This window comes from Rhipicephalus microplus, chromosome 3, assembly GCF_043290135.1.
Source record: "Rhipicephalus microplus isolate Deutch F79 chromosome 3, USDA_Rmic, whole genome shotgun sequence".
NCBI lineage: Eukaryota > Metazoa > Arthropoda > Arachnida > Ixodida > Ixodidae > Rhipicephalus > Rhipicephalus microplus.
The window spans coordinates 120141329-120163363 of NC_134702.1; the positions used below are offsets into that span (position 1 = coordinate 120141329).

General features: G+C 43.7%; 1 protein-coding gene across 1 annotated transcript in view; it reads left to right on the forward strand.

The window, feature by feature from the left end:
• The window catches only part of LOC142803317 (membrane metallo-endopeptidase-like 1), a 67343-nt gene extending 45670 nt beyond the window's left edge, over positions 1 to 21673 (forward strand). The window contains exons 8-10 of the mRNA XM_075888442.1: positions 3369 to 3566; positions 9308 to 9543; positions 21335 to 21673. Coding sequence (XP_075744557.1) covers positions 3369 to 3566; positions 9308 to 9543; positions 21335 to 21673 — 773 coding nt within the window. The remainder of the gene's footprint in view (positions 1 to 3368; positions 3567 to 9307; positions 9544 to 21334) is intronic.
• The last annotated feature ends 362 nt before the right edge of the window (positions 21674 to 22035 follow it).

Here is a 22035-nt window from a genome sequence, read left to right on the forward strand (position 1 = left end):
GAAAAAATTATGCTCATGATCAAGACGTGACGTTATGTATGACGGTTGCAACATGAGCTTCTGTTTAATTGAATTGTCCAAGTGAATTTTTTTTGAAAAGGCATAGACGAGACATTTTTCTTCTAAGCTGCAAATCAAGTTGTCCGAGATCTGATTTCACTAATAAAAGGCTAGCTGTGCGAAAATAGTTTGACCTAATGAAGCGTGCTGGTCGATTTTGAATGGAATCAATAATGGTTTTTAATATATTTGACTGGGGTCCCAAACAGAAGACGCATATTTGAGTTTAGGTCTTAGGAGTGTTTTGTAAAGTACCAATTTTAAGTGGCATGGGGCATTTGAAATATCTTCGTGTATGTACGCGAGTGATTTATTGGCATTGTTAGTGATGTATTGAGTGTGTGAATGCCAAGAAAGATTATTTGTCATGTGAATTCCGAAATATAGGAGGTTGCGTATTCGTGGTTGCTGTTATTGATAGCATAGCTGAGAGGACTGTATGCATCACAGCGACGGGAAACAGTCATAATCTTGTATTTCGGAGGATTTATTAGAATTAGCCATTGTGAGCACCACTTTGATATGTTAGCTAGATTGGACTGAAGAATGAGGTTATTATGCAGACTAGTTATTTCACGGTACACGAGGCAATCGTCAGCGAAAAGTTTATAGGAACTAATAATAACAGTAGGTAAGTCATTATTATATAAAAAAAACAGCAAGGGACCCAAAACAGAGCCTTGAGGATCGCCAGACTTAACGTCAAATTGGGAAGATACTGCATCATTAGCGTTTACAAATCGAGTACGGTTAGTTAGAAAACATTCTATCCACTTCAAGATGTTAGGTTCAATAATAAGAGCACTCAGTTTAAGAAGTAGTAAGCGGTGGGAGACCTTGTCAAACGCCTTAGCAGAATCTAAAAAAATACAGTCAATAACCTGTCCTTTATCTAATAAGGATGAAATGTTATGCATAAACGATTCAAGTTGCGTTTCGCAGGAATAGTTCTTGCGAAACCTATGCTGAACTGAAGTGAAAAATGCGTTGGATTCAAGAAATGAAACGAGGTTAGTAAATATGACATGTTCGAGGATTTTGCAAGGAATGCTAGTGAGCGAGATGGGTTTCTAATTGAGAGGAAAATGCGGGTCACCTGATTTAGGCAGTGGCACCACCTCCCCACTTTCCAATCTGCAGGCACAGTCGAGCACACAACAGGTTGGGTCAAAAGGTACATAAGATATACAGAGGAGTACACAGAAATAATTTTCGAGAACTTGAAATTAATTTTATCAGCGCCACAAGAAGACGATAATTTTAAACCATGAATTATTTCCAAATACGCGCAAGATCAACTACAAGTGGATTCATGGGGAAAAATCGTTTGTGCACAAGTGCGGCTCCGTGTCAATATAGCTATCAAAAAACGATTTCGCAAAGGTATCATTTAGCACAATGCAGCATTATTCGTTGCTCTTAGCGCAGCCATCAGAAGCTGTAAGAGATATGCTAGTCTTCTTTTTTATTTGAATAGTGCTCAAAATTTTGATGGATCAGTAGAAGGAAGTGATGATACATAAGTATTGAAAAATACGACTTTTGCTCTTTTAACGCGATGCGATATGCACGCAGTGCGTAAAAATAAGCATTCCAACGGATAGATATTTGAATGCTCCGCCGCGGAGGTCTAGTGGCTAAGGTACTCGGTTGCTGACCCGCAGGTCGCGAGATCGAATCCCGGCTGCGGCGGCTGCATTTCCGATGGAGGTTGGTGGTCATATGGTGGTTTACGGACGTTAAACGCCACATATCAATCAATCATAGGTGTTATACATGCGTTATGCAAAGTGAAAGAGGCATTTTTTCTTCTTTGATAATCTTTGTAGTGTCATTGAAAACCTAGGGGAATGTTTCTTTTCGGCAAGCCTGCGCAGTAGAATATATTTAGCAACCAGTGACGTGGCTTTATTTTCAAACAAATTCCATTTATATTCTACGGTACGGCTGAAAAATTTTGGCATGTACTCGGTAATGTACAGTGAAGCTCATTGTTAATTGCCATGTAATCACCTATCGCGTAATCTCTGATCAATTTTAGAGTGCTTTTCTCGCGTGTGACGTGGCCGTTTACAAAAAAATGTAAAAGATAGTGATCGCTTATTCAGGGTAAACAAGTGAATGAAAGTACTAAGTTATGGTTGTTGATGAGCACGAGGTCGAGAGTGTTTGACGAAGTAGCGTTAGTTCTAGGAGGTCCAGAAATAAGTTGCGTAAAATAAAATTTAAGCACAAGTTAATAAAACAGTCGCTTTCGGCGGGCGAACCAACAACAGAGAGTATTGCGAAGCCCAGTTTACTTTGGGAAAATTAAAATCACCCAGAAGAAGCAAAGGAGAGTGGGGAAATTCAGAGACTAGAAAATTAACAACGTCATGAAGTTATCGCAGAAAGCATTTGGTGGACGATAACAAGCACAGAGCAATATGTTCCGTTGATTTAAAACAGCCTGTATGCATACTAATTCTAAGGACGTCGTAAATGCAATCCTCGCAGGCACTATATTATCGACGACAGCAATCAGTACGCCACAAGCCGCTTTTATATCATGGTTGTGACGGTACGCAACACAATTCTTCTCGCACTGAAACAACTCCTCGCTCAAAATTTTATCCGTTAACCAGGTCTTCGTCAATGCAATCACGTCAGCAGCAATTGAATTAAGAATAGGGGCTAGAGCGTCGCATTTATTGATTAAACTGCACACATTTGACAACAAAAAGGATATCCCTTCGAAATACTGGCTGCGTGGCTCATGTCTGTGTCAGGAAAAAGAACCGCCGGACCGGCGTTTGCAGCAACCGACGATAGTTCAGTGTGACTTGGAGCATTGCCAAAATGCAATACACAGGCACTTCCGGTGTCGGGGGAGTAAACGTAACCCCTTTTGTTTATGTTTAACTTGTTGTACCTCACCGAGAAAACTTCGCCGCTTTTCTTGCCGAAATCGTACCGCTTTGTCCTGACAGTACTGGTTGCCTTATAAAAATCTTCGTTTGCGGAAACATCAATTGCTCTTAACTTACCTCTAGAAGACAGAATGGTTTCTCTTAGTTCACAAGATGAAAATCGAACAATGATAGGTCTGGGTATTTAGTGACGAAACCGCGAAGTCTGTGGGCCCGGGAAATTCCGTCATCGCTTTTTAGGTTCAGCTCTAATGCTGAATTTAAAATCGAGTTACTTTTTCTTATGATTGTGAGCCATGTAAGCTATGCCATGAATTATTAACTTAAGAGACTTTACTATACCGTATTCAATAGAGTTTCATCTAAAACAATCTGCTTGCGTGATTCTTTCCTGAACAGAGGTTCCAGAGAACGTGATAAAACAGGCAAAGGACATCGTCTACGAAATCCGCAATTCCTTCCTGAGGACCTTGAGATCTTCTACCTGGATAAGCAGTGATTTTCGTGAAGCGCTTATAAGGAAGATGAGGAAGATTGTGCCCTACGTGGGAAGTCCTGGACGTCGATTAAATTCTGCGTTCATCGAAGCATTTTACAGTCAGTATTCATAAGCATACGCATCCCTGGTACTGTAAATACGTAAGCGTGCGCACAGGGGGGTTGGCGGGAGGCCGTGTCACTCTTCCTAATGAAGTAAGCCAGCGCCGATCCTCTCTTCCAGCTCTGCACAATTTTGCCTCCAGCTTCAAATCCTAAAGTCATCATACATTTGTTTTGCGGCAATCGTGGTCGAAAAACTGGCATTCCATTACAAGAAGTCTTATTAAAAGCGAAGTATTTTCTTGCGTACTGCAGGCACTTATCTATCTATCTATCTATCTATCTATCTATCTATCTATCTATCTATCTATCTATCTATCTATCTATCTATCTATCTATCTATCTATCTATCTATCTATCTATCTATCTATCTATCTATCCAGCCTCATACGTCTGAATTCTCACGTGATCACCCCTTATTTTGGGATAGACCAAAATTAGTATAGGGGGGGGGGGGGATAAGATGGTTTGACAACTACGAATCGCTGGTCATCACTTGAGTAATGTCACAATCCCGTCCGGTACACAGTCGAACACGTTTCGCCAAACAGTCACACATACTCGCGAGTGGGTATGTGCCATATGTGATATAGACACTTTATGGCTACCTAGAACGGCGAGAACACGCAGGGGTAATTTCAACGCATGAGCGTTAAGAAAAAGCCGACATCGGCAGCGTTGACCCCACGAATGCAAAGAATAAAAGTGAGGGTTCGAGCAGGATTCGAGCCCTATCATTTTGTGTGGCACTGAAGTATTCTACCACGCAGCCACGTAGATCTCGGAACTACATTTGAAATAGATTATAATGATTCTGAAGCGTCAATTGTGGTTGCAGTGCTGGCCAATTTATGAACATTGCATATGTACTCCCTTTATACAGCAGTCACGACGGGATAACGTCAATAATAGTTAAGTGCCACGGTCTGAAGCTGATTTATGTGGCAGTGTTCTGGGCGACCATACTCCCGAGCACCAGCATTTGATATCAGCTTATAACCGCGTCTCATGTTGATACTATCTGTGTTGCTGCTGGCATCGTGACTGCCAGTGGCCACAACAGGTTATATAATACATATGCGTCTGATTAACGTGCGTCTTTGCGTGTATCTTTAGGGCTTCTTCGCATCTCTATAAGGCCACTTCGTGACATTTGGCTGGATACAAAACTACAACAAAATGACTTTCAATGCGCATGCTTCACTTGACTTCGACTCCCAAGGTATGCGGAATCTGCTAAATGTAATAATTATTTATTACTTGTTTATTAGCAGGAAAGTTTTTTATTGTGGAGTCCACCAACACTTCTCTAGCGTATTTCCGTCACTGATATGACGTTGTAAAAATGCACAAACACGATACAAATAAGGAAGGCACAAGTCGAAAGATATCCAAATTTGGAAAACCTGGAATCAAGCTCACGACCTCTCAAGTCTACGGCGTATAAAGCGGGCGTTTAACCGACAGCACACGGCCGGCGCATTTGAAAAATATCCTTGAGGTGGGTCTTAGGGCCGTTCCACGCGCTTCCTGCACAGCCGCAACGCACGTGCCGGGACCCCTACCGCACGCAAGCGGGGGACGAATAGCCCAATAGGCGACGCTGCGGAGGTTGAAGTAGCGTCGCCAATTGGCTCATTTTCCCCCTGATTGCGCGCGGGAGGGGTGCCGGCACGTGCGTTGCGGCTGTGCGGGAAGTGCGTGGAACGGCCCTATACGTTTCACATTCCTTCGCTCTGCGCCTGCGTTCTGCGTTGTCGGAGTGGATTGCCACCTAAAAGCGGATAATCTACAGCAATATGAGACTAACGCCGACAGCGAACGCTGTGGTAGTCTTAGCACTACGGCGCCTAGACATTGTCTATTGCAATAGGTCGCGAAAGCTCGGGCGAAAGGCAGTTGAAAAGTTATTCCCAGCGATATCAGCATGGGGAGTTATGGGTGCTGTGATTGAAGCACGACTATGTTTGGAGAGAACAAACACTAATAGTGATAAACGAAGTTCAGTTCAATGTCGTAGCAATCAATACGTTTCGCAATGGAGAATTGTTTTCGTCAACAATAATATGTAAATGTAATGAACAAAAAATCATTAAAATTTTTAGTTTACGGAAAATCTTTTTTTCTAGCGCCCTCTACTCACGCTATCATTACTCAGTAAAGCCCTCGCGCTACATAAGTTACATGGCAAATCCCGCCCGGGAAATTAGTGTGTAAAGACACGCCTCTCACGTGTTTTAGTGTTCTGCGCTTGCTTGCGTTCTCTGTTGTGTGCCAAATTGTCAGGTGCGTTTATCATTAGTGAACGTCTTCAGTGCAGTGTCCAATGGGCAGCGGAACGATGCGAATCACATTTAATTTCGAGTTCATTCGTCGTTAGCTGCGGAAGCGATGTGCTGTGCAAGGATGCAGTAGCAACAAACATATGCTTAGTGACCCATCTCTTCGAGATAAAAAACAAGGACAATGGTTCTGAATGCACTTCTCGCTGGACTTTCATCTATCAGTATTCCTGTAGCCCGGTTTCCTTCTTGAGCATGCAATGCCTACTATTCGTGTTATTGATGAGCAGATTGCCAAGGTATCCATCACGGTACAATTCGCATGTCTTCATTCGCATAGGTTGCGGTAGTTTATCGCGTAGGTTCGCGTAGGTTGTGCATTCGCGTAGGTTGCGCATAGGTTGCGGTAGTTTATTGGAGAATATTGCCCCCGAAAATGAAAAAAAACCATAGCGGAAAGAGTGTCCGCCGCTTTTTTGTTTTTATTACCGTTTTTGTAGTATAATAAATTTGAGTTATTGTTAGAATCGAATAAAACTAAAATGTCATCATTTTCGCGTGACTAAGCGTCATTTCTTCCTGATAAAACAGAAAACCACAAGCATTGTGCAAGCTAAAGAACCTGCCTATGTGTGAAACAAATAAGCCATGCTACAGATATGACAGGATATGACAGGACGCTTCTACGCAGTTGGTTGCTTTCACTCATTACCGGAAGACGCAACGAACGGCGAATAAAAGTCCGAAGAATCAGTTTCCTTGTAAAACCGAGACAAAGTGAATGGTAGTACACTTAAACGTCACTATTTATTCATGAGTCTTAAATAGATTAGCTGGCGTTGACTTGAAGAGCACTCGTGGATAACTCGCTGGCGATCGCCTTAGCGCGAGTCCTTAGTGATCAGGGGCCTATGAAAAGCAATTTGAATTCAAAGTTAGCGCTGGTGCACACACCAAAAAACGTGCTTTGTTCACCAGCTGTTGCGTCACATCCACTTAACTTCTTGTTCCACCACACGTGTTTTATCCTCACAGAGATGGCGTTAAGCCTCATGACAGCTGATCAACCGCCATTTTCTGAACGTATGGACTTCTATGAAGCCTTTGCTACCAGTCTATATACCTATTAGCCAGGATGCCACCATTCAGACAGGCCCTGGCATCAGAGTGCCTAGCTAACGCCGTGTAGGTGGCCTCGGCCCGACTTGAAATGGATAGTAGAGTGGCCTCGAGAGGTAGCTTCGACAAAATTTCCAGAGTTTATTTCGATGGTCACAAATGCAGGCTGCATTTCTGATGCACTGTAGGCTCTGGTTTGACTCTGTGACTACGCAGTAACGTGCTTTGTCTTACGAGTTGAATAGGTTTGAGTCAAGTGTAGGCTTCATCTTCTGCGTTCTGCTTGTATGTGCAGTTTAGCGCAGCTTTCATAAGCACCAATGGTGTATTTCTGCCATCTATTGATATGAGTGCGATAGCACCAGTTGTGATAACTGCTGCGCTAAGCGTCACTGAAAGACAACGGCGTTCACGGGAGAACGTCGTGCAAGTGAGTTTGGTGGTCCAAAAAACACGCCGCAGAGAAGCGGGAGGCCTTCGCACGTTCGCGACGCAAGTTGAAAACTCTACCTCTCGAGTTTGGGAAGTTGAGCGCATCGCAACCGAACTGGCTGCCACACAGACAATCGCATCTTAGTCTTTTTGTCGAAGCGACTTAGGAGCAGGTCGCTGGTCGCCGACCCGCCAATCATGCACTCCTCGCTGCAGTGGACCATGGGTTGAAAAACGAAGGAGCCAAAAACTATATATTCAGTTTCGTTAGTATGATTCGCGAACACCCGTGGTTCAAGTGTGCTAGCGTGATGATCAGGTGCGTTCGGTGCAGTGTCTCCGGAAAATATATGCTGGTTGCTAGTCATTGGTTGTGTTGGATAAGGTGTAGCACATGGCGACAACATGGGTTCATCAACATCTAAGGGTACTAGCGACTAAACACTAACAGACATATATTGTATATCAATACGCAATAAATATTGAACAACTTTTCATAATAAAAGTTGCATTTTTGTGGATTATAACGATATTCTTATCAAGAAGATTACCTACAATTTGCTCCGAATGCGCCCCTTTTCATTGCGATCTCTCACGAACATGTAGACAAGTCGTGGCCTCCGGCGGCGGGCCCAGTAATGACCGAGCGCCCAATGCTTATAGAAACAATGGTAGAAAATTTCAAAGGTGAGATAATGAGTGAGATCAATTGATTGCAGACATATGTAGACAACATCTACGAGATATGAAGGGCAAATATAACCTCGAACATAATAAAAAGCTTTAGGTCCAGCCGGGCGATTAGAATGATGTGTTGCTCCTCGCGGCGCCGACATCAATGCTGGATCAATCTATAGAAACCACCACCACGAGTTTGTTTTAGGTGTTGCTGGCACGTGCCTTGCGCTTGCGCTACCTGCGATTTTCTTCTCAGTGTTTGCGGCTTCAAGTGCGCTGGCTGTGCTGGCTGTAGTGCAGCGCGCGCTCATGCATATTCTCGCACTCGACATCCCAGTCACAGTTTTTCGGGGTGACGTGGCCAGCTGTGCTCTTCTTTACCCCGATACTGTTACTGCCTAGTTCCGTGCTCTTTTAAACCAAAACTCGCACTAGGCACACTGAAAACTTCTCTAAATAATTCACCATAGTGCACTCATGCAAACGAGGTTTCTCATCGTGATCAGTGGGTCATAAGATACGTATTGTAACAACAACGATAAAAAAAACATGGCGCGAAAACTTTGTGTGAGGGCTCCTTTAAATCAGCCAATGGCTGATACTCGGCATGAGATGCTGTGATTTTTGAACATGAAGCGTGGTTTGTCAAATAAAGAAAAATCCATTTTAAACTGACTATGAGAATTAATTGTACGCTCAGCTCCGTGCGCTGCGCTCTAAAATTGTGTTCGCGTGTTCTCGGAGCCCTCGACTTCTGATCAGCAGCATTTCCTTAATGAGCTCGAAAAATCCTTACATGTCCCTTATGAACGACAATGGTTAGAAGAATGGCTAATGAAGTAATAGTGCTTATTGTGTGCTTGTTGATACAACGTGTCCGCGGGATTCATGATACGTAGTTCTCACGTATTGGTTAACAACTTCAGTTAACAGAACATGTAAATCTTGATCGTGAGTGTTTTTACGAAAGGGAAATGTCTCTAGGTGTAAACGTGGTTGCGTACAGTACAGAACAGCAATAGTTGTACAAGCTCTCATAAACACAATACAATTAGCACTACTGCTGTGAAGACAGTTCTCACCTTCGTGCAGCTCCGAATCCTATATGACAGAGGGATCAGTGACGTTATTTTTTCTTTGTCCTGTCTCTTGAGTATGCAGGTCTACGAATCTTGTCTCGTTAGCGTTGCCTTGACTGACTGATTATTTATGGATCCTCTCACGCAGAACCATACCCGGATGCACCACTGGATGCACCCCTTTTCCCGACCTGGATAAAGGCTCTGGGTCTCTCTTCTCACTACATGTGGATCGACACGACGACACCGTTGTACGACGAAACTCGCTACAGCCCATTTTATTCAGAAAATCACAACGATTTTGCTATACCGACAATATCTATGTTTCGTCCATTCATGTATCCCAATGGTATTGCCTCACTGAACTATGGTGGCCTCGGACAGGTACGCCACATTTTTTAATTAGATTTCACGCGCCTATAACTAACTTAAACGTTATCATTTTTTCAGAACAATTTGTGGTAGATTGTAATAGCAGTACAAGAGTACTGCATATGCCAGAAACAAAACTTATAAATGGCTGTCTGGAGGGAACACATTTTTTACGTTATACATGAGCTATTTTTTGAGTAGTATCGTATGTTTTTTTTGCACGCGCACACACACACACACACACACACACACACACATATATATATATTTATATATATATATATATATATATATATATATATATATATATATATATATATATATATATATATATATATATATATATATATATATATCAGGGAAAGAAATGTATACGTAAGGGCTCGTTTTTCATGTTTACACAATATAATGCGATCTAACAGACAATAATGCCAAGGAAGGTATAGGGGAAGTTCTTAGGCCTATTTTAATGTAAATGAGAAGAAAGAAAAGTGGGTGAAAAGATAACTTGCCGTGGGCAGGATCCGAACCTGCGACCTTCGAATAACGCGTTCGATGCTCTACCACTGATCTACCACGACAGCTATCCCCCCAGCAACTTTATCGGGTATCTATGTCAATTTAAACGTGAAAGTGTCAGTCATTTGTTGGAGTGTCATTTGTAAGAGTGTCATTTGTTTCCCTTATTCATTAACGAGGGTCTCCTACTGGCAGACGTGGTGCCTTTAGGTTGTATACGAGGGACTATTTGGTCAGCTGCCAGTTAGTAATAAGTTCACGTTCTACGTGACGCCAAACAGGCTCATAAAGAATGTGCCACACTCGCCGCCATGGCTACTAGTGGCGCTGACTGACACTCCCACGTTTAAATTGACATAGATACCCGACAAAGTAGCTTGGGGGATAGCTGTCGTGGTAGCTCAGTGGTAGAGCATCGAACGCGTTATTGGAAGGTCGCAGGTTCGGATTCTGCCCACGGCAAGTTATTTTTTCACCCACTTTTCTTTCTTCTCATTTACATTACAATTGGCCTAAGAACTGCCCCTATACCTTCCTTGGCATTATTGTCTGTTAGATCTCATAATATTGTGTAAACATGAAAAACGAGCCCTTAAGTATACGTTTGTTGCCCTTATTCATTAACGAGGGTCTCGTACTGGCAGACTTGGTGCCTTTAGGTTGTATACGAGGGACTATTTGGTCAGCTGCCAGTGAGTAATAAGTTCACGTTCTACGTGACGCCAAACAGGCTCATAAAGAGTGTGCCACACTCGCCGCCATGGCTACTAGGGGCGCTGACTGACACTCCCACGTTTAAATTGACATAGATACCCGTTAAAGTGGCTGGGGGGATAGCTGTCGTGGTAGCTCAGTGGTAGAGAATCGAACGCGTTATTCGAAGGTCGCAGGTTCGGATTCTGCCCACGGCAAGTTATTTTTTCACCCACTTTTCTTTCTTCTCATTTACATTACAATTGGCCTAAGAACTGCCCCTATACCTTCCTTGGCATTATTGTCTGTTAGATCTCATAATATTGTGTAAACATGAAAAACGAGCCCTTAAGTATACGTTTGTTGCCCTTATTCATTAACGAGGGTCTCGTACTGGCAGACTTGGTGCCTTTAGGTTGTATACGAGGGACTATTTGGTCAGCTGCCAGTGAGTAATAAGTTCACGTTCTACGTGACGCCAAACAGGCTCATAAAGAGTGTGCCACACTCGCCGCCATGGCTACTAGGGGCGCTGACTGACACTCCCACGTTTAAATTGACATAGATACCCGTTAAAGTGGCTGGGGGGATAGCTGTCGTGGTAGCTCAGTGGTAGAGAATCGAACGCGTTATTCGAAGGTCGCAGGTTTGAATCCTGCCCACGGCAAGTTATCTTTTCACCCACTTTTCTTTCTTCTCATTTGCATTACAATTGACTTAAGAACTTTCCCTAAACCTTCCTTCGCATTATTGTCTGTTAGATCTCATTATATATATATATATATATATATATATATATATATATATATATATATATATATATATATACATATATATATATATATATATATATATATATATATATATATATATATATATATATATATATATATCCAGAGGTTGTGATAAGAATAACGCGAGATGCCTGTCCCTTTCATCAGAAAAACCTTTGGCCTAGGCACATAGGAAGCGTACCCTTGGGACTACGTCATACGATCGTACGCGCCAAACATAATTCAGAGTAAACAGAAAAACAGCGAGATTAAGCATTGCAAAAGGAGAGGCCACTTTACGTAGGCGAAATTTAAAGACAAGACGGCCTAGTACGATAACAAAGACGCCTTTTTCTTCATTGACATGAAGTACACCATCAGTGAAATTGCCGCGGTGACGATACAGTACATGGATACATGTGCTGAAAGTGCCTTGATAGTCATAGGCATTTTAAAACACAACAACTCTACCTGCAATAGCCACGACGGAGGCACCCTAACACCATTCCCCCTATTAGAACCAGAAGACCGAAGGCTCGTCTCGGGTGCAGTCACCGACTTTCACAGCGAGACAACGAATGTGACAAAAATGGAGAATCAATACTGGAGCAACTTCAGTGAATAAATCTGCAGTGCGGATCACTGCGACAGAATCGCATCACACCGAACGACTGTTACACGCTCCCAAAACGTTTTGTGGAGCGAGATACAATCAGCTTTCTGCCCTGCTTTCCGCTCTGTGCAGCACAATATCAGTAGTACTTACAGCATTGTGATTCTTCCGCTAGCACTTGCGCTCTTCAGATCCCGAGCGTCACCTTACAAGCAGACGCCCAATGGTCTGTCCACGTGCTACCTGCGGGGGGGGGGGTGCGGAGGGGGGGGGGGGAATGATCGAACTGCGATGCTCTTTCACCTGTGTTTGGGTTCAGCAAATGTTTTGTCGCGTGCGTTGCGGATGTGAGAGTAGCGCTTGGACAGGCCCCAACGGCGCAACCGTAAGAAGACTCGCGGTCTTCCGTGTACAACCGCGAGTAACTCAATATGTTTGCGATACCGCCCTCAACGAACACGGCACAAAGTGCTCTCTACACTGAACTCAACCCACGCCAGGGCATGTTTAATGACCGTGTGCTTTTTTTCATAATTTAGTGAAAATGCTCACGCACTCACTGAAATTTTAACTGAGCTTAGGACCTTGAGTATTATGCAGTGCTAATGTAGCAGACAGACACGCTGATGAATACGCTCCAACACCTCCTAAACAGTAAGCATGTTGCATATACGAGCTCATTTCGATACATGGTCGTTTTCTTAGTGGGCTGGTAAAGAAACGTGTTCTTTTTTGTTTTGTTAGTTTTTAAGTCGCGTTGCGTAACAAAAGGAGGACATGAGACTTTTGACTTCTCTGTACCGGCCATTTTTATGGGTATTAGCTTACCTTAACAGTGTTTATTTTTGGGCTACGTATGCAATCAGCCCAAGCAGGCGGCACTTCAACGCTTTCGAAAAATCGATAAATTGTTTTAAATAATTGTTTCCCGAAAAGCAGTTTTGGTGAATGCACTCTTCTGACAGCAGTGGTTACATGCTTTTTAATGTTTTAACAGTGAATAAATGCTTACTGAATGGACCTAGCAAGCAACGCTGTGGCTCTGTGCGTAGAGCAAAGCACTGTTTAGGGCCTGGTAACATATATTATTACGTTTCTATCATTTCGTCTTCAGTTCAGGTTATATTGGCGTGATTTCCAAAAATACGACAGCGAAAATAAGCGGCTGTTGATATGGCGTCAACGGTGTGATTCATACAGTCAAGATGTCCACGAGGTTACGCTATTTCCCGAAACAGTTTGATGCACCATGTGAGCCTTGGCGCGAACCCTGATATTCAGAAGTGCTTCGCCTATCAGGAAGATTAGCGTATGCGTGTTTTGGTATGTACTTGCATGAATGGCTGATTCTTTCTCTCCTTGTTTCCTTCGTAATTTCATTCTTTCTTTGTTCTTTTCATCTTCCTTTATTTCCTTCTTTCCTTCAGTCTCTCTTTTCCTTTCTTCATTTGCCTATGTGATTTCATTTCTTCATCTTTACTTTTTGGGTTCATCGCGGTGGTGTAGTGGTAACATTGATCAGCTGCTGACCCGAAGATAGCGCATTGAATCGTAGCCACGGCGGTCACATTTCCATTTCTTCTTAATGTCAGAAACCAGCACGCTATGTGATGTCAGCGCACGTCAAAAGCACCAAATGGTCGAAATTGCCGGAGTCTTAACACTACTCTATTAACCTTCACAATATTGTTGCTTTAGTAGGTTAAACTCAAAGTGTTAGTATTAGTAGATGTGAAAGCCCCGCTGCGGTGTTCTAGAGGCTAAGGTACTCGGCCGCTGACCCGCAGGTCGCGGGTTCGAATCCCGGCTGCGGCGGCTGCATTTCCGATGGAGGCGGAAATGTTGTAGGCCCGTGTGCTCAGATTTGGGTGAACGTTAAAGAACCCCAGGTGGTCGAAATTTCCGGAGCCATCCACTACTGCATCTCCCATAATCATATCGTGGTTTTGGGACGTTAAACCCCACATATCAATTAGTAGATGTGAAACAGCTCTTTGACTATTCTGTGTAACGATGTCCCTCCGTACGAAACGCCCCGTGCCGCAGGCGTTGGCGGGGTGCTAAGTAGGTTACGCCACTGATGGGCGTTGACGTTACGCTTCCCTAGCAGTGCTCGCTGACGTCCCTCTCTTCTTCGCCTGCCGTGAGCTTCCCGCGGCGCCCGCAGCTGCTCCTCGTTGGTTCGACCACAACACCAGCCACGACCGCCGTTCGCTAAACAGCCGACTTATTGGTTCAGACGGGATAAACCGGACGCGCCTAGTACGCACTGAAACACGTCTTGTCACCTACAAGACCTACACCATCCATCGCTTCAAATCAATCTTCCAGCGCTCACCACAGCACCCATTCATGCGCAGTTCAACCCGTCGTGCCACTCGCGCGCAACGCTACCCATCAGGGTTCTCTTAGGGGAAATGGTCCAACCTTTTTCATTTCTTCCGCATATTCTTTTTACCCGGCTTCCTTCTTTATTTATATTTTTTGCATAAGCTCGGTGATAATCATTGCTGAAAACTTTGCATAATATATATATATATATATATATATATATATATATATATATATATATATATATATATATATATATATATATATATATATATATTCTCTGACGAATGCCATGCCACGGTCGAAACGTAAATCTCTAAAGGAGCTGCTTGTTTTCTCGTACGCGCACTAGCTTTTTTTCTTATACGTACCAGTTCCACTGAAATTTGCCACTGAATATTGTGTGTGTGGGTGTGTATGTGTGTGTGCGCGCGTGCGCGCGTGCGCTCGCGCGCACAAACAACCATACGATACTACTCAAAAACTAGCTCATGTGTTACGTAAAAATTGTGTTCTTTCCAGACGTTTTTTCCGCGCATACCAGTAAATATTTTTACATGTGGAGCATGTAATACTAGGGTCTAGTCATGCGCCGTCGCCGTCCACAGCCTCCCCTCCTCCTCCGCCAGCCATCTGTGCATCGCTTTATCCTCTCAACACAGCGCGCTCTGCACTCGCTTGCCCCCTCCGCGCGCCGCGCGACCTTTAGTTTCACGTGCGCCAGGTGTATGCTAACACGCGCATGCGCAGGCTGGGGCCGGCGCTTGCTACAAATAACAGAGTGTCGGGGTGCGTCGCCCTTCGTCGGTTGGTTTGTGCGGTTGCTCCACGTCCGATGTCGCTGGGGAAAATGTATGCTTACCAATCCGCAAACACACTTATTGACGACCCTTCCAAAAGCATCAGCCAATGTGTTGGCGGAACCGCAAGCGATTCCGAAGACACTTCGTCGATGGACAAGGCCGCGCTGTGAAGAGCTTGCGATGCGGAACGCAAACGTTGGCGTCGAGTGGAAGATCCCCAGCTCCGAGAACGTGAAGCAGCTGCGAGAGTTCAGCGTCGAGCGGAGGATCTCCATCGCGAAGCAGCTGCGATACGCCAACGTCGAGCGGAAGATTCCCAGCTGCGAGAACGCGAAGCCGCTGCGAGGCGTAAGCATCGGCAAGAAAATCCGGACAGTGAAGCCGCGTGCAAGCGTCTACGCCGCGAGGCCGATCTCGATGCCACCCGCGAGCGCGCCGCGATTACGGCGTGGGGACCCAAGCAGTACGCCACGCACAACCCTTACTTCAAGCGCGACTTCCTCGACGGGAGGTTCGGCCACAGCTGCTAGGTGTGTGATCGAGTTTGGTTCGACAACAAGTTGACGTGGATCGGCAACATTCAGACGTTGAACGCCACCAATGACGTCGACGTTGCGAGATACGCTCCGGCCGCGTGCACACACGGGTTCCAACGACCTGCGAACGGCGTGGGAATTTACGTCAAGCGTGATGACGTCGACTCCGTCGAAGACCTCCAACTGCAGCCCGGCGCTCAACAACGCGCCAACGGCGAGAACTGTGTCGCTAGCGTCTGCGGAGTCGACGTCATGACGATTAACCTCGCGCCCAACCTATCGCGTGCCGCTGTGGAGAAGTACGTCGACGAAGTCGGGGAATAATACCTAAAACAACTATCACAATGAGGACATTTCGTGATAGTTGGCGACTTCAGCGTCGACGTCATCAAGGACGACTGGGTGGTCGACTACATGGAGTCATGGCACTCGCTGAAATGAGCAACGAATGACGACAAACATCATCCGACCACTGTTCACGGGACGTGCATCGACCACGTCTTTGCAAATTTCGACCTTCTACCGCTGCAACCAGACCCACTCAGCCTTCACTTTACGGACCATAAAGCCATCTTGCTCAAAATACCCAAAGCGTCTAGTCAATAAATTGTCTTTCGCAGCATACGTGCGTGCGCGTTCACTCGTGTTTACTCATAACACACACGCATGTCGCAAACTACAAACCACATTTATCGCAGTTCAACATACATGCTCCGCATGCTCGCTAGTGCTCTCACTCGCGAAACTGCGGTAATTTTTTGAGTGAATTCTCTTTATTTTTACACACACACACACACACACACACACACACACACACACACACACACACACACACACACACACACACACACACACACACACACACACACACACACACGCACACGCACACACACGCACGCACGCACACACACACACACACACACACACACACACAGAGAGAGAAAGGATGAGCGGTCAATATTAAGAAGCACATCTGACGCACTCCGGTGTCAGACAGCCGCGACATAATAAAAATACACTTCCCTGACGCGAACAAAGCTGCAAACTGGCCAAAGTCTTTATATGAAATTTTCTATGTAAATGAATCTTATATAAAATAATCTTATTTTGGTACCCTTGTAGACGGCATCAGCGATGCCTCTCCCAATGATTTCCTAATTTTATTAAATAATAATTTTGATAATTACAGCGGCATGTGCGTGCTCATCATCTTACTTCTAGCAAATGGGCCCTTAGAGATTGCATGTTGTGGCCTGTCTTTAAGGAAAGTCCAGCTTCATCCCCTTTCTAAAATAATTCTTGAGATAAGTTGGCATTGTTTTGTTTTTTTGATTTGTAATGCCCGCTCTCTTTTAAACTAAAAACTAACCCTAGTCGTTGTGAACATTTTTCAAAGTAGTTACTGTATGAGCATGTATTTCTTCAAGACGAACAGCTTCGAGCACAAAATAACGGAAAGTTCACTACAGCAGAGCGTGCTCATCCTTCCCCGATTCCTCCTAGCTGAGCACGTTTTTTTACGGTGTGAGTGTTGTGCTTTTTTTATTGAGAAGAAACTTTGTGCTTTGAACGTAGCTTGTACGCGCTCCTCCAGTGCGTCTTCCTTTCGTGCGTCATTTGTGCTTGAGCAACGCGCTTCAAGTTTAGGTCTGCTTGTCGTTCTTTGCATGTCATCCCAATAAGCTGCTATCACATTCATTGTATCCCTCTTGCAGCAAAACTGAGTTCTTTAAAAGTGTACTGCACAGCGTTTAACAAAGGAAAATAATTTTATGTGTTCAGAATTATTCTCGCAATCTCAGTACTTTGACTTTGATGCATTTAGGCCAAAACAACCATTTCATCCGCAAAATGTCATTGACTATTGCTACCTTCATGGTGGATGAAAAAGCAAGTCATTGCTGTTGCGCCCATACAAACATTCATAAAGCAAACTCGTATATCAATTGCGTCCAGCCACTTAAAATTATTGTTTATCAACAGCTGAATTACTTTTATCGTGTTGATAAAGATTTTTTATTACAGATGATTGGCCACGAGATTATGCACGCATTTGATGTAAGAGGCATACACCGCCTTGAAGGCTACGTACCAGATGATTCGGAGGAGGTCATAAAACTATACACAAAAAAGGCGTTGTGCTTACGGCAATCTCACAAGTCTGTTGTGAGTAGAGCAATCGAGCTCTCTTACCTCTACGAGTCTATCTATACATTCGTAGGCATTACTGTCTGTTAGATCTCATTAATATTGTGTTAAAACACAGAAAAACGAGCCCTTAGGTATACACTTCTTTCCCTTATACATATATATATATATATATATATATATATATATATATATATATATATATATATATATATATATATATATATATATATATACTTTTTTGCTAATATAGCAGTCATTATGTCTTTCAAAATTTTTGCCTTAAATCTCGCTCCTCACTGAGATGAAGCTACATGCCACCACCGGCGTTCATGTTATGGGCAACACGAGAACTCACCTGCTGAAACAGATTTCCGCGAGCGGGAATATTGAAACAAGAATGACATAGCGGTATCAGTTAGGAAGTGGTTGAGCGTCTCATTGTTTCTTTCCAGCACAGCCCGGCAGGCATATATAATCAATCACTTCCGAAGGGCAGTACACTTTTCGGGTGGGGAATGAGAACGTCGAATGCATCGCGGAAGCGCGCAGACAGACGTAAATTATATGTGGAATCTTTCACGGAAACTTTTATTAAATTCTATCACAGTTGTCAGCCGAAAATACACTAACTTTTGTATTGCTTCAAATGCTTCAAATGTATAGGTAGTGCATAGTTGTTTTACCACATTGAGGCACCTAATACAATCGGTGTTGTCGCGCCAAATAGTCAGTCGCACGTTGATCAACACACGATAAATCCTTAGAAGTTACACGACAGAATTGCACGAGTGAGACGAAACACAGCGAAAGTGAAACAAATGCCAGGTGTCGCCCCAGTTTGCGCCACGATAACTGCACGGTTATCGCAACATTTACCACATCATATTGAAAACATTTCTAAGATAATGTGTCTCAGACGCACCCAAACATACCGACATGTTACCTGCCACTATATCCTCTTTATCGAAACGTTTTGATTTTCCTTCATAATAACATTCTTCGAGTAACTTGCATAACGCAATATTTCGTTATCTTCTCAAATTTTCAATCCACCGACATGTGTTGCACATTCACTAGCAGACTAAATGTCCACATCTGCATTCTTAATACTTATTGCCAAGCTAAAGCTGCTGCTTGGACAAGTTGGTACACAAGACTGATTTACTAGTTCAAAGCAGTGAACAGTTGAACATTTAATATAATGTTTTTGAGCATCACCTTTAGTCTCTTCCCTAGGCTCTCGACACAAATATGGAACCTATTGAGTGACGCCTATTGCGCGTTTCAACGTACAATTTCACGTGAATTGTCTGGTAGCCTCTTGCCACATGGTCATCCTTTCCACTCATGCGGCACTATGAGAAGAATGCTGCGTGATGACGATGGAACGCCTATTTTATGCCAATTTGCATCATTATAGTGGGTCCACTTTCGCACAAGGAAGACCGAAAGTGGCCCCATTAGGGAGATTTAGCGGACCACTTGTGTATAGTGGCACACAGTTTGTTAAGGCATTATTTCGACACGCTTCTGTCGCGCGGTGTTCTCGGCAATCAACAAATTTTCGGAGCTGTTTATAAGCGTCAATACTAAGGTTTCTCAAACAGCAAGAGGCTGCATCAAAAACACGTTTGGATGGACGTAAAGTGTACAGCAGGCATCGTTAATAAAGTACAATTCAGAGGTGTCAGAGCGCCAGTACAGGTGGGTCACGATGCTGGCTAATGTGAAGGGAAGCACGCACTGCATAATGAGTGACGAGGGTTGAAATGTGCTCAGTACGCGGCCCTCGTCTCTTGTAAGTCAATCATTTTAAGATATTTGACTTAGCACAGAAGAACACAGACACACTGTAAAGCACAAATGAACAAAATGTTTGTTGTCCCTATGTACATTTTCTTGACTGTGCGTCATTCTACGCTAAACTAGAGCCATGCCAGAGTACGGACAATGTATTTCCAAGCACGCATACTTTTGAATCGCTTGCGAACCAGCTCTCCATTATTTTGACGTTGAGGAAGCGTCATAACCGTGTTGCATGCAATGTACTTACTCGACGCATTCTTGTAATAAAAGCATCAATAACTGTGAAGCACCTGATCGCCTGTATATATTTTGGAAAAATTTTCTGCGGGACGTTTTAACGGTTGTCATAGCAGCGTAATTATGATATGAGGTCACCATCACTGCCATATTAATCGGCATAAACACTTTATGTTATGCTCTCTAAGCCTTCTCTCTCTTGATTACTCGAGTTCTATTTCTCGTCAAATGTACTGTTTTTCTGGTGATATTTGATACAAATATTTAAACAGCCCAATTGGCAATAGAGGAAAACGGTAAAGAAATTTTATAATAAAGGTACGCGTACTTGCTGAATATACGGTGCACTATACTGGACAGTCGTGATGCAGACGTGTGTTTAAAAGCGCTTCCGCGCAGTACATGTGCTGTACCTCAGGAGTTTCATACCTCAGAAGATAGACATCTGCTTCAGCGTTTTCACCAGCTCATAGTTCACAATCAATTTTCGATTGATTTTTTGTGTTAGTTCTGATGCATGAACACGTATCGACGTCACTTTTTTTTGAAACTGCTGTCACCTAATGCAGATCTACTGTGATCACAACATCCCTCAAGAAAGAACGGATAGCAATGATGGGGCAATCTTGTTCCCCCAATAGAGGCATAACACGTTCGCACTGTAAAAACGGTTTTTCCTAATTATTATCAGATATTTCATCGCATGATAGAAAGTACCGTTCGAACAATTACATTTTTTTTGTTCTATATGTAAGTGTGTAAGGTGGCTATCTTGACTGACATTTTTCGCGCAATATTCCAACGCCTAAGTAAAGTAGTTTTCCTAATCACACTTATTATACTGCTCTGATATTTCGGCACCAGAAATATCTGTGCGAGTAAAAGCGAATTATTTGACGTTCAGTCACGGTGTACGCATTTTAACTTACTACATGCTTCTCTTAAAAAATAAACCTTTTTGTTTTTAAATGTGCTACTCGACAATTAGGTGTTAGTAGATGTAAAGGACCTGGTACGAATTCATAAGAGATTTCTGATCAAATACCTATGCATTAAATGTGGTAGAGAGAGTCCGCATGAAATAATTGCTAACCACTCGTGTCCGCACCTAGCGATGAAGTGCATCTTGCCATGGCTCAACTGTTCAATGTAAAAGCGTGTTTTTTTGCGCTATTGCATAGATCACCGAAAGCAAATCTCGTGCAAGTTATAATCGTCGAAGATGCAACTGTTTCACTGCTTATCCACATCTCTTAAAAAAACCATACTGTGTTGTCGAAATGGCTCTAATGTGAAATATTGGTGAAGTACATATTAAATAAAATGACCCCAATTTTCCAGCTCTTGTTAACTGGCCAGGAAGGAACACTAAACGATGAGCTAGACAGCGAGAACCTGGCTGACCTCGTGGGCACCAAGGTGGCTTATGACGCTTTCGCTTCCTTGGCGAGTGGATACAGGGACCAAAAGCTCGCAGGGCTGGACATGTCAGCGCAGCAGCTCTTCTTCGTCAACCACTGCGTGAAATGGTGCTCTGAGGACGACTACGTAGCGTCTCGCTACGCACCGCAGCGATCGCGTTGCATAGTGCCGCTCATCAACATGCCGGAGTTTTCTAGTGTTTTTAGCTGCGCTGAGGGGACACCGATGAACCCACAGGACAAATGCACTTTTTGGTAGCGAACGTGCCGCTCTAACTACATTGAAGCAATCCTTAGTCTTGTTTTTGTTTAAAATGTTAGATTTTATTATAAGTTCACAATACCGCATTTATGAGCTTCACGCAGGAGATTTCACTGCGTGTAAGGTGTTTCTGCACGCGAGGGCAGTGCGCCGTATGCTGCCCTTCAGCCGCGTGTTTGATACCCATGACCCAAGTGGATAGGCGGACGCGCGGATTGCTGTGTCGACCGTGAGAAGCCGGTTTCTCAGCACCGTTAGTACTCACTGTGAACCATGCCGCATCGCTTGCGCACAGAGATTGCATTCTCAAGTGAAATGACTCCCTTCATGTAACGCAGTTAGAGGACCATGAAACTGAG